The following is a 17,523-nucleotide window of genomic DNA, read 5'->3' on the forward strand; positions in this document are numbered from 1 at the left end:
TAAGAGAGTATTGTAGAACCTTTAAGGTAGTAGGTTAGTACCTTAAAGGGAGTAATTTAACATTTAAAAGGAGTATTGTAGAACCTTTAAGGTAGTAGGTTAGTACCTTAAAGGGAGTAATTTAACACTTTAAAAGGAGTATGGTAGAACCTTTAAGGGAGTAGTGTAACACTCTAAAGGGAGTAGTTTCGTATCCTAAAAGGAAGTAGTCTTGTACCCTAAGGGGAGTAGCTTAGAACCCTGAAGGGAATGGTTTTATACCAAAACTATTTATTAAAGGAACCAAAACGACGACCAAAAGCACACCAAACAGTCAAAATAAACTCTTTAAATGGAAAACTGTTATCTTAGGTGTTTAATATGAAACCAGAAAAAACCCTAAAGGTTGGAAAATCAACCTTTTCATAAGAGTGTTCACGTTTCCTTTAACTGATAACGACGTTTTTCTCTCATTGTATAGGATCAGCGTCTAGCGTAAAGTTTAGCTGAAGGTACTCAAAACATTTAGTAGAATTGCAATCCTCGTTTGCAATTCACTATATCGGCTATTCTCGCTTCACGAAAAGTTATTGTAGGGTAGGTGCATGGAGATTTGGTCTAAATGTATCCCATGTTCCGATAGTCATCTTACTGACTTCTTCTAGTGTGGTTTCTCTCTTTTAGTCTAAAGGGGCAATGGTTTCTTTACACTATTCCAATAATTTTAAAATATTTATTGTACGTAGGCCACCTTAACATTTGTCAAAAAATTTACATACGAGTGAATTAGAAAATATCAATTTTATTGGTACCTTTTTTAAAATACCCTGTAAACTGTGAACCTATCCATGATAGCAGTTTTGAAAGTTGGGGTTTCTACCAAATAGCGGTGACCACATTTTCATGTGAAATCGAGTTAATTCGCACGTGGTTACATAAAAGAAATTACCACTTTGGTTTTTGCTCGGTTTAAACGCCAAACCAAAATTCGATTTTTATAGCGTAAATTGAAGACGAAATAAAAACTATTAAAAAGAATCCAATTTAGGATAAATCTGCTAACGTTTCTAAGCCTTCGAATTTGAATATAGAAGTCGCTCTAGCCTCCATGATGAAAAATATTTTGTATAAAATATGTATTTTTAATTATTTAGCTAATTTTAATTTTATTAAACATTTTATTTTTAGCTGATATAAAACCACCACGTACGTTCAAAGGGAGAATTATTTTTATATCGTGGACAATGGCATCAATCATTATTTCTCAAGAAATCAATTGTTACATGAAATCTGATTTTGTGGTTGTAACGTACGACGCCATCAATGGAGTTGAAGACGTTGTCAAGCCAGGATCACTCATTAAACCATTATCTTTGGAAGGAGCAGTTGAAGCGGCTTTCGTCTGCTATGTGAGAGTTATTAATATTTTCCATTACAAAGACTTTTGTCAAAGGTTTAATTGAATAAAATAGTTTTCATTCAGATATCGGAAAATTTGCCCTCTTAACGCAAAATAAAGAAATAACCTACAAATTGACAAAAGAAATATTAAAAGTTCCTTGAAACAGCTACCACCTTTTACTCAAATTTGTTTATGTCGAGTGCTGAAAGACTTATCGAAAATTGTGAGGCAAAAGAGTAACAAATAAGTTATGGCCGAATAGTGGAGTGGTGAGCACTCTCACCTCGCTAAAAGAGGAGCCGGGTTCGGTCCTAGATTGTGGCACTGGTTGGAAATTCTACGTTGAGTTTGCAATAGGCGATATTATGAAGTCAGATATGCTTGCTCAACTTGTTAAAATGGGATAACGAAATAGTACAGTTAAAGTGCGGAGTGGTTAGCACTTTCGCCTCGCAGCAAGAGGAGCCGGGTTCGATCTCAGCTAGTGGCACTGGGTGAAAATCCGGAACCACTCCTTCTGCGTAGAGTTTGTAAGTTCTCTCCCCACTGGTTAAAGGGGTTTTCCCCCGAGATCTTCGGTTTCCCCTTCCTATAAAAACTTGCTGAGGTTAACGGTAATAGTTAGTGTAGGGAGCTGTTGGCTCGCGTGGCATGAAGGGCTTGCAACCACCCTCCTACGCATTGTAACCCGGCCACCTGTTACTTGATCACGCACAAGCAACATTGCTTATGTGGTCGAAGGTGGTGCCTTGGGTATTAGCTCTATTTAAAAAAAAATCATAGGCTCTTTGGTGGGAAAGCTAATGGATGTATAGTGGAAGGTGGCCTTTCCCATGAAAACAAGAAGGCCACGTTACTTTATTATATCGCCTATTTCTCTCTCCACTGGTTTAAGGGGTTTCCCCCCCGATCTCTTCAGTTTCCACTTTTTATAAAAACTATTAGAGGTTAAAGGTTACACTGCAAATCTTTGAAACACCTAAAAAGCACAAAGGAACGTCACAAAATTTAAACACCTGACACCTGTTGAACGTTTAATCAAGTGTAATTTATTTACGTGTTAATCATGTGTAATTATGTGTGGGATATGTGTACTTTACATGTACTTGAAACGATTTTCATGGATGTCTCACAGATGTTCTTTTACAACACCTGTGGAACGAGATCGTCACAAAATTCGGGCATCTGTAACATCTACAATACACTTGACACCTGCGGAACGCTAGCTCAACATGTTCAGTTGAACATCTGAAGAACACATGTGTTTAAGAAATGCAGTTCCCCTAACATATACAACACTTAAAAATTCCTGTTAAATTTACAGGAATTTACCTGGCAGAAAATTACCAGGAATATTCCTGTAACATTACAGGTATTTTATCCTGTAAACGTAGCAAGTAAAAACCTGTTCTAGACACGAGAAATATAAAGTACCATTAACAGTAAATTTTAAATTGCTGTTGTTCCAACATGAAATTTCCCATTAGGTTTACGGGAATTTAACCTTAGAACTTTATTATCCTGTTGTCACAAAAATTATGCTGTCGCTATAGGCCTACCCAAAATTAATTCCAAATATTAGTTACCACATGATAATTGTACATATGTGATCTAAACAATTATTACATTAATAGCAATTTTAAATTTAAATAGATAAAACTAAATTATTGAACTTTTTTATTTGAAAAACATGATTTTTAAAACACAAACAAGCGCAGAAACCTCACCAAGATTCTTTTTACTAAAAATACTATTACAATTTATACTATTTAAAGTTCATAATTTCAAATCAATTAATAAAATAAAATCTGTCAACGTTCATTAACACTTGTATTTCGGTGAAATTAAATTATAAACGTGAATTTTCTGCTATTTAATACATAAAGGGTTAGGTTTTCTTCTTCCTGTCACCCTTTAAATTTACTTTCCTGTCGCACAAATATCCTGGTGGTAGGCCAACCGCAGAAAACGTTGGCCTACCACCAGGGTATTTGTGCGACAGGGAAGTAAATTTAAAGGGTAACAGGCAGAAAAAAACATAGACCTTTAATTTAATTTAACAATTGATTTTTTTTGAAATTATCAGCTTCAGCTTTCTTGCCTGTTTGCCATTGATGGAGATACTCGAGATGAAACTTTTTTCAAATCCAGCTGTTTCAGTTTCTCAATCTTGATTTTAATAAATTCAGCCAAAATATTTTTCAATTTGAAACTCTTCAGCAGTGTTCACTGTCTTCTACGAGGGTACTGCCGCTAAACAATATAATAATTTTAATAACTGGAAATTCTTCATACAAAATCACAATTATTGAACCTAAAACATATATATGCACATTAAGCATAGTCATTAAGATTATAGGCAGGTTCTTTCAACGGTAGTGATTAAAATACAATTGCATTTGCAATTTTTTTAGTAAAAAAGTTTAAATGGATAACAAAATTTCAAAATCAGTTTTAAAAAGGGAGCTAAATGGATTTTTATTTACCTAGCTTACTCAATGGGTGACCACAGACTAAGAAAGATAATTTTTCAAGATATTTAAAGGCAACTTCTCTTACATTTCACCCAGAATGACATTAATTGAATAAAATAAATGTAATCGCATACTTCAAGACTTGGGCAAGGTGGTTTTTAAGAGGTGTTAAAACAATAACTTAAATTTTAAAATAAGTGAAATTTTGGTGGTATACACGCTAAAGCTTTTTTTCTTCAATTTGATACCATCACTTAAAAAGAACTTTGCCGAAGTCTGAATAACTATGTAAAGTAATAAAAGGGTGGTTAAATGTTTTTGGATTCAATAATCGAGATTTAGGGCAAAAAACTTGCATATTAAAGTTATCGCAGTGAAATAAAAAAGTCTCCTTTAAATGTTGCTGAAAATAAACATTATTAGTTTGTGTTCACCCATTGAATATGGTAGCATGTGTATAATTTTCATTTCGCCAACTTTTTAAAATAATGTAGTGCTTAAATATCTTTCTGAAATATGATTCTGGGTTAAAAAAAATCATATATTACAGTATTAACTTAAGTAAATAAAATTTTTCATCTGCTACCATACCCAATGGTCACACAGACTAACAAAGATAATTTTCCACTATATTTAAAGCTAGCTTCCGTTACATTTCACTATGAAAACACTGAAACTTCTTTCAATGCGATATCTTTATTATATGCAATTTTTTTTGAATTTCAATTATTGAATCAAAGAAAATATGTAACCACCTTAGAATTACCCAACACAGCTATTCAGACTTGGGCCAGATGGTTTTTAAGTGATGGTGTTCAATTTAAAAAAAATTACTTCAGCTTTTAAATAAGATTTTATTTTGGATCCACCCTATATCATTTACATAAAACGTGAAATAATTTATTTTTTTTATTATAATTTAACCATCACCCCCAATGGAATACGAGACTTTTTAGGATCACCTTTTTTTGGCGGGTTATTAGAATCATCGAATGTTTTTGGTCGTACTCTCCTAGGCCTAACAACTAACCATAACGAAAAAATTCTTTTAGCGTAACTTGTTATTTCGATAATAAAATATTGTGTTATGGCCAGTGAGGAAGTAATTTTCGAGTCACTTTTCTTAGATGATAATAATCAACTACAAAGAAACGAAGACGGTGAAATTTATTGTTTTGTTCTTAAAAATGGTAAGTTATTTTTTAGTTAATACTTGGAAATATATATATTCAAAAATACTATAAATAGCTGTCAATAATATTGATGTGTAGAACAAATTTTCAAATCGTGGCTTTCGTTCAGAAGATAAAGAGTAAAAATCATTACTATAGTTATTAAATAAATATTTAGATTAGATTGTTGGGGTGCTGTGTCTACATCTTTTTTAATCTTTCTATAAATACCAAATTTTTAACCAGAGTTTTCAACAACTGTATTGTAATTACTATTTTGAATATAACAGATGAACGACAACTAACAACGTTTAGTGAAGGACAATTGATTGCCTATGGACTTTTGAGTTACGAAACACTAGCATCCACATCATTTGCTGCTAATGGTTTATCTCTTCAAGATAAATCATGTAACCAATCTTCGCTTGATCATCCTCTTCAAGAGGATTCTAATAAATCTCCTCAATCTCCTACAGAGAAGCCTGGTAAATCCAGATAATCAATTTTAATATAAGTGCAGTATCTAAATAAAATTTTAATTTATTATTTAACCCGAGAGAGACCAAATTTCTTTTGGAAAAGTATGAAGCCTATATGACCATGGTTGGTCCCTTAAAAAAATTTAAAAACAAAAAGGTCATTTGGAATGAAATATCTAGTAACCTTGAAGAAATGTTGGACAGTAAATGGACGGGCGAGCAATGTGCCACAAGGTATAAAACTGTCTTGAAAAGCAAGAAAATAAATGATGGCAACAATGAAAAATCTGGTTCCGTGAGAAAAGATATAGAATTTGAAGAAGAGTTAGCTAAAATAGCAGCCCAGGATGATAGTGTAGAACCCGAAATTCTTAGGGGGGTTACAAAAGTTCAAGTAATAGATAAAAGGCGAAGTGAGAAATCTAATGAAGGACCTAAAAAGAAGAAATTAAAATCTGAAACTGTTAAGGACACTCTTTTAAAAATCTATGAAATGAAAGAAGCTGCTAAAGACAGACGCCACAAAGAGAAGATGGACCTTCTAAAACAACTTTTTCAAAGTACAAATGATAAGTAATTATTAAAGTTAGTTAGTTCCTAATGTCCATTTGTCTTTCTATTTGAGGTTTTAAGAGTTCCTATTGCCCATTGTCTATTTTAAATGGTTTGGATATTTTAATAAAATGTTCCATTACATCATACATTACATTACGTATTTATTTCAATATAATATATTCAAATTCTTGGTAAAAAAATTATTCTTATGAGTTACAAATTCTCTCTCTTTTCCTTTCACCATTTTTGTACAAATCCTTGGCTCGTTGATTTATTTCATCGGGACAGACTTCAGAAAAGCAGCCATCAAGAGCAACGTTGCTGTCATCATTATCATCATCATCATTATCCCACTCATCATCATAATCAATACAAAGGTTATGCAAAACACAACACGACATAATCAGTTGCGACATCTGGTTCACTCCATGAAAATCTATTCTCGTCAACTGTCGAAAACGTTGCTTTAATATGCCAAACGTATTTTCAATTAGTACTCTTGTAGTACAAAAGCGACAATTGTACAATTTTTGGCTTTCAGTCAGAGGACGAGAATCAGGAAAAGGTTTCAGTAACCATTCCCTCAAAGGATAAGCGGCATCACCAATAATGTGGTAGTCATTATCACATATTTTTGGCAATTCTTTCTCAATGAATGAGAGCTTCAAAACTCTAGAGTCATGAATTTTACTGGGGATACCAGTAAATACATCGAGAAATTTTCGGTTTGAATCACAGATTCCTTGTAATGTCAATGATGTCATATCGTGTCTATTGGTGTATGTTGATTTAATTTTATTGGCTGGAGTTCTTATACTTATGTAAGATCCGTCAATACAAACAATAACACCGGGAAAACCAGCCATATATAAGAAATGTTTACAATAATTTAGTATTTACAATTTGGAATAGAAATTACCTCACCTCTCTCAAACCTTCTTCAATCTTTTTTTTTCTTCCCTGGTCCCTGGAAATTTTATCACTGTTAAGACTATGTGTACAAAAAAGCCCAACACCCGCATCAGAATCCTAAAGAAGGAACTTTCAGCATTACCAAAACGTCCAGCTACATCACGGATACAACACTTATTTCCAACAAACCTAAAATGATATCAAAAAGTTTGCAATGTAATAATATTTCTGAAACACTGTAGAAAGAGAAAACATACCAGAGAAAAGATAACATGTGTGTCTCCGAAGATATAGCTGGGCGACCACCTTGGTTTAAATTTTTAGGGAAGAATGCTGATTCCTCAAATTGTTGACTTAAAATGTCACAACTACTCTTGCTTAAACGAAAGTTTCTCCTAAACTGAAAATATAATGTAATATTACAAATGGTATTATCAAATCTAGCATAATCAACAATGCTATTCATACAATATGAAATTATATAAATGTTAAAGTGTTTGGTAGTAGTTAACTTACTTCTTCATCCGTATATTCATAGACAACATCTCCAATATAATTTAAAATTTTTGGACGTTTTGTTTTAATATTTAATAGCCCTAAAATCTCTTCATCAGAACTATCGGATGAAGATTCAAGGAACAAATATGCCGCTCTCATTTTGTTAGTGGCCATTTTTAAATAACTTTCACGTTTTTTTTGGTTCCCTCCGACTCTTGAGTTGGGGCAGCTGGGATAACTCCGGGAGGGAGTAGCTTGGTCAATGGAAGACGATCCTCCCTCTCGGAGTTGCCCCTTTTTTCCCAATGGAATACGATTTGGATTTTGGAGCACTCTGGGAGTGCTCCGAGGTTCCCAATGGAAAACGCTATAAGATGGTTAACTTTCAAGGCGCGAAATACGAAATAAAAATTATTTTTCTTTGAATTATTTTATATGACGTATAACGTTTCAAATATAACATTTTATGACGTTGTTCACTTGCTAAGTAAAATTTACAATCGTAATGATTTCTTACGATTAAATTAAAACTTGCCGATGTAATCTAGACGCTCAAAAACACATAAAATACGTTCAAAAGAACACTTGAAGATGTAAGGAAACATTAAATAACATATAGCGAACACGAGTAGTACATCTGTCACCTGTGTATGTGTTCCACAGATGTTTTCCGGTGTTCTTTAGCCGTCCCAAAGATTTGCAGTGTATAGTTATTGTAGGGAGCTGTGGGCTCGCTTTGCATGCAGGGCTTTCCACCACCATCCTACGCATTGTAACTCGGCCACCTGAACTAATGGCTTTAAAAGTCGCTTTATGACTTAAGCCTAAGGTGGTATCTTGGGTATAATAAAAATTGAATGCCTAAACGCTCAACCGTCGACCAAAATTTTAACAAATAAAAGTTCAATGGTAAAAAGCAATTGGGCTATAGTTAATGTTACAACGATTTCGGAAATTGGGTTCAGAATTAGAAAAAATAAACAACAATAGTTTAATTTTTTCTAATTGTTCGCAACGAATGTATACTTTTTGGGTACCTTAGCCTGTTAACATTATTTTACAAAATCAAGTTCTTGCTTTTTTAAAGTCATATTGACTTATATTGGCATAAATATTTAAAAAGTCGCCATTGTTTAACAAATTTACTGTCTTGACATTTAAAATCTCAACAAGTTGATTTTAAATGACTTCAGCAAGATGACAATTAAATTGCTAAATAGATTTATAATTTTTTCAAGATAGAACTCAGTTGACTCTAAATAATACGTCTGTCTGTTACATAAAGCGGCACAGCACTACTAAGTTGGGTTTTAAATTTTATTGCGAAAATTCAAATAACTACAGTAAATAAAGATATTAGATAAAACTTATTTATCCTTTACTAAAATTATTAAGAGCACATACACCCAATCTTTATTCATTCATGGTTATCTATGCATCTCATGAAAAATTTCGTTTAATTGTATTAATGTTCTAGCACTCGAGCTCAAATAGACAGTTTTAGCAACTAATAAAAATATAGTTACTTTTACGCCAAATTTAAAACTTTTACTATCGCCTGAACTTGCCATAATAGCTGTATATGAATATTTTAATATTTCCCATTAAACTTTCCAATCGTTACTTGCTAAATATTCAGAACTAAATCGCTAGTTCAGTATAGATATTCCCTACTATAGGTTTGGTTTGTTTTTGTCTCTTAAAAGAGTTCAGTCTAGATATTCCCAAATAAAGGTTTGGTTTGTTTTGGTTTCTTAAAAGATTAAGTTCACCTGTGATGAGTCTGCGATTCTAATATCTTAGGTTATTTGTATATCCTATTTTATCGTCGTGTGAAAGGTTGCGGGGAATGTCAGGTCGGTTCCTCTCAAAAACCCTGTTCCAAGCCAAAGATAATCCGTTTCCCCATTTAGTTGAACTAACAATTTGTGTTTGTGATACGTTATAGTCAATGCTGGAAATGGATCAACAGTTAGATACCAAAAATGGATTTTGTGGCTCCGGTTGGAATTTTAAAAACCAAATCAAAGACTTAAAAGAACTTCCTCATAACGATGTAGCCAAAAAATGGGCTCTTGTGGCGAGTAAGACTGAGTTAAGAGAAATCATCCCTTATCACTATCGAGAAATGGTTCAACGGAAAATGTTGTTTCATCTGGGATCAAAGCCCTTTGGTAACGAATTGCGTTTTTCGCCGATATCTTTGAGACTTTCGATGGATGTATTCGAAACTGCTCTTCAAAGGTGATATTTTCTTTAATATTTTATAATTTTCCTAATAAAATGCCTCAAAATCGTTTAAATTTGGTGGGTATGGCAACATTATCGCGTGATGTTAAAAGCGGTTATGTAATCCTTAGGCACTTCGGTTGCCTTTAAGAACTATTATCGAAACAATAATGCAGAAATGCCTGTTCACAAAGTTCATTCGATTTAATTTCAACATTTATAACCATAAACGTCCGTTAAAAGCTATAATGCTGTTAAATAAAATTCTTAATGCCAATGCAGAATAATGGAAGCTACCGAATTTGGCATTAAAAAAGGATAATCAGAATACTGATTTACGAGTTTATTTGCGCCAATAATAGGTTTCAATGGGCTTAATTGTAAAGTCTTTTATTAAATGTACGATAATTTAAAGAACTTTTAGATACTTGTGCAGATATATTGAATAGAAATTAAAACAACAAAGAGTTAAAAGTGCACAAGAAATTTTTATTAAAACATAACAAAATTTTATTTAAGCCTGACTAGTTTCGGCTACGTTATTGTGCCACCAATGATGGGCTCCCCCTAAGTCCTTTACTAGCTGACATTTTTCTCGATAACCTTGAAACTGATGCACTTAAAACGTCTTAACTAAAACCCCTAATTTGGATCTGTTATGTTGACGACATTTTTATAGTCTGGCAACATGGCTTAGAAACTTTAAAAAAGTTCCACGAATATTTGGACAATTTACACCCAAATATAAAATTCAGATTAGAACTTATGAACGATAATGTTTTGCCCTACCTTCCCGTACTTGTCAAAAAAACCAACGCTAGTATTGTAACCACTATCTACAGAAAACCCTTTTCAGTCTGTACTATTCCCAACAAACGTTCTACACACCCCACTTCTCAAAAAATGTCCTCGTTCTATACTTTGGTATATCGTGATCTAAACATTTGTTCTGATATTTATTTACAACCAGAACTGGATTTCCTCAATCTAGTCGCTATCGATAGAGGCTACCCACCTAAAATTGTTGATATAGCTGTTAATAAATTTGAAAACTACAAAGATGTAACTAAACGTACTACTTTAAAACCGTTTGATAAAAACCGCCCTACTGTTTGTATCCCTTATTATCCAAAAATATCTTCAAAAATAGCCAATAATATAAAAAATCATCTAAAATGCAACATTGCCTTTAAACCAATTAATAAAATAACCAATCGTTTAAAATCATTAAAAGACTTAATAAAAATCGAAGATAAATCTGGTATATATGCCATGCAATGTGAATGCAAGCACGAATACATAGGACAAACTGAACGCAGTATCAAAAAGCACATAAAAGAACACTACGCTGACGTCAAACATAAAAGACTAGAAAAATCTGCTCTCGCAACCCATGCCACCGAAACTAACCATGTAATAAACTTCGACTCTATGATCCTTAAAAAACACTGTTATACCCGCAACGAACTAGATATATTTGAGGCTTATTTCATAAAAAAAGCAATGCCCGATAAAAAAATGTCTTAAACGCGACTATGGACGCGGTATTGATAAATTAGATAAATGGAAAAAATTGTTTTAATTATAAATTAACCACGCCCACTTAAAACAAGGTTATAAATTAAGTGAATTTTTAAATGGGTCATTCCCCTGATTACGGCACAATAACGTAGCCGAAACTAGTCGGGCTAAATAAAATTTTATTATGTTTTAATAAAAATTTCTTGTGCACTTTTAACTCTTCGTTGTTTTAATTTCTATTCAATAAATGTACGATGTTAACAGTAGCTTTGAACGAGTTTTCCTTTGAATAACAAGTTTATGATGTTTGATTAACAAAACCACCCCATTATCAAAATGAAGTCGGGCCGACGGCCAAAATCTTGGTCGGTTGGCGTGCGATTCTCATAAATCAGGCCATTCGATTCGATGTCCGAGCCACTGACTGTCCATTGGATAATCGCAAAACATACGGACTGACTGTTAGCCAATTGAAAAATGACCGTCCATTTAGTGGTCAGACGCGAGTCCGTTAAGAGGCCTCCTCAACTCTGAGCCATCTCAAAAAATACTACCTGAAAAGTAGTATTTAAAAAAAAAGGAAACTGAACTGTTCTCCCTTTATATAGCATCCCGACTCCAAAAATATGGCACCTCCAATTTTATCTCACTCGGGTTAAAATAAAGCAATTAAAATCTTCTAGTTGAAGTGTTGATATATTCACTCGGCGGCATGTATCTCGCTAACGTCACCCGTTATATTTTCCCGATGATTTAAACATGCCATTTTAAATAATGCTACTGATAGGTTTCAAGCGTGACGTAACCACTATATGTTTTATGTGTAAAGTTTTGTGACTGTGGTCTATTTATATATCTCACAACTATTAAACAATTTGTTTTCATAATTGCTATCGAACAACTATTTACGTATCGAATATTTGTATTAATAAGATATATATTAAATTAATATACATCTAGGGTGCCCTATATCTGAGTAGTTCATTGCAAATTATAGTGAAATTCTTCACCAATTATAGCAGGGCGGTTGCTTTACAGTAGACAGCTTTTACGTTTGGGCTTCCTTTGAAATCCAACGTTCAGATTGTTTTACCGAAAGTCAAAATTTCAGCCGAGCGCTCCAACAATAGACTGGTTTCACCCATTTGGGGCTCAACACTACTGTGTAGGAACTCTGGCGTTTTTTGAAAATTTTGCGATATCGCTAAAACTTATACATGTATTCACCCTGGATGTATACAGGGTGACCGGAATTGCCTGAGTGGCCATTTATGAAATTCAGGTAGTATTTTTAGAGTTAGCTGGAAGTCGACAAAATGTTTAATCATTTTATATCCGACCACTATCCCGGCAGTAATTTTTGAGAAGGCTGGGTGTCAACAAAGTGCCAAAGCCGTTTCATATCCGACCACTGTACGGGTAGTAATTTATGAGTCGACTGGGAGTCTACAAATCGTCAAAGCCTTCAATATCTAACCACTATATCAATATTAATTTTTGGGTCGGGAGTCAACAGAGCTCTTAAACCATTTCTTAGCCATTAACTGAATGAGAAATATTTTATGAGGCGGCTCGAAGTCGGTAAAGCGTCGAATCGTATCTCAGTCGACAACTATCTGAGTAGTTATTTTAGGGTCAGCTAACGGTTGAATTTGGTCTGCTTGCCTTTCTACAGACTTTCGCCGACTCATTGCTAACTTTGACTCCTACCCGATTGAGTCGACTGCTAGCCGACTGTAAAATGGAAACCAAATGCTACTAAGGCACAAACATTATGGCATTTGAAATGAAATATGACTTCTTATTAATAACCACATTACTAGGGCAATTTGTAAGTACGGTGGCGTAATTTTTTCAAATTGTAAAATAATGAATTTTTGAATCATTGTTTGACGTACCTCATTAAAACAAATAATCGTCCGAGCCGAATTAAGGTTAGGCATGCTAACTAATGGAACGACATATCGATTATACACAAAAAACTTAGTTTAGTTTTAACATATTATTTGAAGCTAAACATGTTTATAAGCCAAATCAAATAACTTTGTGTTTTTATACTCGCCATGTCCTTGATTAACAATGTCAATTAACGCGTAATTAGAAAGTTACAATATTAAGTAGAGATTTAAACAGGCAACAAAATTCAGATCACGAGATCAGGCAACTGACGTTTGCTAAGGTCAGCATCAAACACGGTATAACCAAACCATCTTCTGATCAAAGTGGCCGTGATTAAGTATCCCATACCATGCTTTAAAAAAATTATCAGCAAAAGGTTTTTGAAGCTTTTACGAGTTAGCAGGTAAAAAATCTTTAATTAAGTACTTAAATAAAGTTCTATGAACACCAAACAAGTGAAACGTTTTATAACAGAATTTTATTTCAAATAGACAGACATTTAGAATATGCATTTTCGGTATAAAACGCCGTGTAGCACTGCTTCACAGTTAAAATTTAGAAGATTTAAACTACTTTATTTAGTTTAAAAGCAATTAAATATTACGTTGACGGATACTTCATACCATGAAGTATCCGTCGACGTAAAATTTTATTGCTTTTAAATTATTTATTAGCCATGGTAAAGAAAATCAACTTAGATGATTACGTTATTTAGAACTGTTAACAATATTTTTACTCAGACAGATGAATTTTATTTTATTGAATCCCAACATATTTGTTTTTTTTTGGCGATTAACCAGAGTTAAAGATAAGTTCCACAGAAGCTTGCAGATTCATATTTTTTAAAGTTAAATTTCCATTTTTTAGACAAATGTCATTTAATTAATGACAATGTTTGGAAAATGAAAAGAGTATTTTAAAAAACCTTTTTTTAAATTTAAGCGCTAAAATTCAATTTAATTTTTTAAATCTTCTTATTTTAAACTAAACATGTAGACTCCCAAAGGTTAAAATCCTTTTTTTTTAAATTAAGAATTTTTAATAAAGTTTTAAAAAGCTTAAAGGCCGAGAACAGAGATTCCATTTTCTCGTGCGCGAATTTAGACCCCCACAAAATCGAGTGACAGCGTCGACAGCTTGACCGACGTCTCGGACTGTTTTTGAATAGAATATATACAATGGGCATCAAAAAAAGAGGTAAGCTACAATACATGGAATTGTCCAGGCGGTCACTCAATCTGTCAGAGCTGTCACTTAAGTTGTCAATCAGTTGTCACTAGGTCAAAAAATTAAGTACAGGATAAGAGGGGTGGAAATTCGCTCTGGTCTCGGTCTTTAAGGTTTTAAAATAAAAATGTTGAATTTCAAATGGCGAAAAGCTAAATGTTTTAAGTTAAACATGTAGAATTTCAAGTATTAAAGTACAATACGTCTAAAACTCAACATCATGTAGAAATCAAATGTTTATAACAAAATGTTTGAAACTTAACAATATGTTTTGTTCGGATTTAATCTGTAAACATTCAGAAAAAAGTGATTAAAGTCCTGCTGGCAGTAAAGATATCAACTAAATATTACACATTCGATCATTGTTAATGTGTGGGAGTGCAAATGGCATTTCGTCAGATTGAAACCCAAAACTAGATCGCTAGGCGACGAAATGTGAAAATTTTGATTAATTATTGTGTATTTAATAAAAAATTAATAAATACTGATAAATTTAAATGAATGATTAATATCCGAACATTATTCTATCATAAACGTGCACATTAAGAACACACGACACTATTTTCAATTTTTATCAAGATCAAGTACACGTCAAATCATATTTAACGTAAAGCTAATTTCCTTTCTTACTTTGTTTGAAGTTTCCTGGTTGTCTTCGAAACGAAAGCCTTGAAGTACTTGGAATTTGAAAGAGATTACATGCTGGATCGAATAGTTTGGGTCAAGCCAACCGAAAAACCGCATACCTTGAACGCAAAAGGCGTTTTTGTTGTGTTCTGTTTATGGTTTTATTGCATAGTCGTTAACTTTACTGTTGTTTTATTTGAAGTAATCTGGTTTCATTTGCATTGTCAATATGCCGCAAAGCATCAAAAGCAGCAGGTAAAACTAAACATTCAATTAAACCTTCTATGGACCTAGATTATATTGAAGGCCTTGAACATATCGGCGATTCAGTAAAAATATCAATAGTTATTTCGATATAAAAATTGAGTCGTAAATGGTGCATTTATAATTTGTAATTAATTATTCTTTTCATTTCGGCATCGTTATTAATTTCAAATTAAAATCGATCATTTTTAGGGTTTAAATTTATGGCAATCCAAAATATTTACAAGAAACGCAATTGTATAACCTCCCCTTATTTCAATGTCATCAATGTTACCATAAGTTGTTAATATTATAAGATTTGAGTGTCTTCTTTCTTGATCGTCCTTAAAATGATATAAGATAAACTGTTTTTCCCCGTTTGTTCGACTTTTGTCAGACAAAGATGGGTGCTTTCTTGTTATATGTAAAAATTATTGGAATAAAACTTTAATTGAAATTTAGGTGAACATTCTTTGTCAACCAACACCAAACAAACTGCTTACACGATATGTCTCTTTTCTTTGGGTTAAACCAGTCACATTTACGTTTGCTTATATTCAAGACAAGCATTTTGTATTATGCCGTTAAACTCATGACTTTTTTCATACTTTATTGAGTTGTGGCTGCATTAAAAAATGAAAAGATACAAATGGCAGTTCACTTTCCATTTCAAAATCATTATTGTGCTCTTATTTCATTCGGTAAAATATAGCAAAAAAGCTAGATTTTTACTTGTTTCTGCAAATTAAATTGATATGAACTGTTAAAATATTCATACATATTTTAAAAATATTAAGTAGAATTTATATAATTCTTAAATGTTTTCGAGGTAAATTTTAGCTTTCCTTGAGTGTTTAATTGTCAGCAAGTGACAAAATCACAGCAGCTGCTGATAATCTGGTTAATTCCAATGAAACAAATAATGATATTGAAATACAGTTCAAGACAGCTTTGAAATGTAAGGTCCGAAACTGATACTTTCCAAACTCAATCGAGCTATAAATTCTTATCCAAAATGTATTATATTTTAACATTTTTAATTTTTCAAAAAATATTTGAATTTTCGGGTTTTATTTGACATTCTATTTATTTATAAAAGCATTAATATTTGCAGTGATAATGAATTATTTATTGTTGTTTTTTATGAAGTTATAAATAAACTTATTTAGAATCGAGTTTTTTCTGACGTTAGGTTTTGTTTCGTATCGGCTTAGGCCAACTTTGGTGAAAGAAGTCAACCGTATCGGTGTGGTTGAATTAAGATTCCTTGGAATTATCTTATATTTTAGTTACTGGCTCACCCTTTCATTGTCAAGCGCAGACCTATAAAAAGCACTTGCCGTACAATCCCTTTTCTAGGATTCCCAAAACGTAAGTGGTTGCGATACAGTCCTACAGTATTATTTATGTAGCGATGGAAAATATACAAACTCGGAGAATTGAAACCATAACCTACTGGTGGTTCGAGAGTTATGTTATGTCAAGTAGATTTAGATTAAAAAGCCTAGGACCCAAGATGAAAGGCAAGGCATATAAGATGCAGGGTTAAGTTATAAAATTGACATCACCCCCACTGGGACCCCAATGCCCAAGAGGAGCACTATCATTAAGAAATGATTGATAATACCGAGAGGATAAAAGGACCCCGCAATCTTGAAACAAGGGAATAAACCAGATGTCACTCGCAGGCTGAAGCTTTGCTCCAGCTAGTCAAAATTGGTCGGTAAATGGTAGTAAGGTCAGTAGATGGTCATGGACGGCAGCGGATCAAATTCCTTCATTTTTTAAAGTAAATTTTTAGTCGGCTAATGGTAGGAAGTTAAAGGAATGGTGATTTTCGGCAAACGATCAAATGCGTACGTTTCATAAGGTCCATTTTCTGTCGGCATTAGGTCAAATATTTCTTAATCTGTCATGGTCAGCAAATATTAAAATAAGGGGTCGTACCTACCTTGGTCCATTTCTCCCTTTGTTATACATTAATAAATCGCATATTAATTAAATTTGCAGAAATTTAATTTTTAAAACATTTAATTAGCTGTCCGCTATATTTAATTAAAAAACCTACTATAAAATTCAAATAATTACTTTGAGACATCGTCTGGCTACTGAAGAATATGATTGAATTTATCTTATAAAACCTTTTGTCTTCTTTTTAATAAAAATATGAGCAATTAGGTATTATACTGGGAATTGTTTCTTCGCTTTTATAATCAAAGATAACAATTCTCAAAAAATAAAATATGGTTCCAAATCTTACGATTTCTCTTGCCGTAGTTATTAGAAATGTGATCGGCATATTTTGA

General features: G+C 32.9%; 1 protein-coding gene across 1 annotated transcript; it reads left to right on the forward strand.

Annotated features, from left to right (window-relative positions):
* The first annotated feature begins 915 nt into the window (after nucleotides 1–915).
* On the forward strand, nucleotides 916–15,298 carry LOC149939339 (uncharacterized). Its single transcript, XM_090179919.1, has 4 exons — nucleotides 916–981; nucleotides 1,168–1,388; nucleotides 9,420–9,715; nucleotides 14,989–15,298. The coding sequence occupies exons 2-4, from the start codon at nucleotides 1,224–1,226 to the stop codon at nucleotides 15,266–15,268; spliced, it is 741 nt and encodes a 246-aa protein (XP_090036045.1). The 5' UTR covers nucleotides 916–981; nucleotides 1,168–1,223; the 3' UTR covers nucleotides 15,269–15,298.
* The last annotated feature ends 2,225 nt before the right edge of the window (nucleotides 15,299–17,523 follow it).

The sequence above is a fragment of the Leiobunum rupestre genome, chromosome 6 (assembly GCF_980474605.1).
Source record: "Leiobunum rupestre chromosome 6, qqLeiRupe1.1.hap1, whole genome shotgun sequence".
Classification (NCBI taxonomy): Eukaryota; Metazoa; Arthropoda; class Arachnida; order Opiliones; family Sclerosomatidae; genus Leiobunum; species Leiobunum rupestre.

Bases quoted from the DNA above. Each gene is read 5' to 3' on its own strand.
- LOC149939339 (XM_090179919.1), top strand. From the start codon at position 1,224: ATGGCATCAATCATTATTTCTCAAGAAATCAATTGTTACATGAAATCT. The intron at 1,389-9,419 runs GTGAGAGTTATT...GATACGTTATAG, and splicing joins AAGCGGCTTTCGTCTGCTAT to TCAATGCTGGAAATGGATCA. The intron at 9,716-14,988 runs GTGATATTTTCT...CTTTGTTTGAAG, and splicing joins TTCGAAACTGCTCTTCAAAG to TTTCCTGGTTGTCTTCGAAA.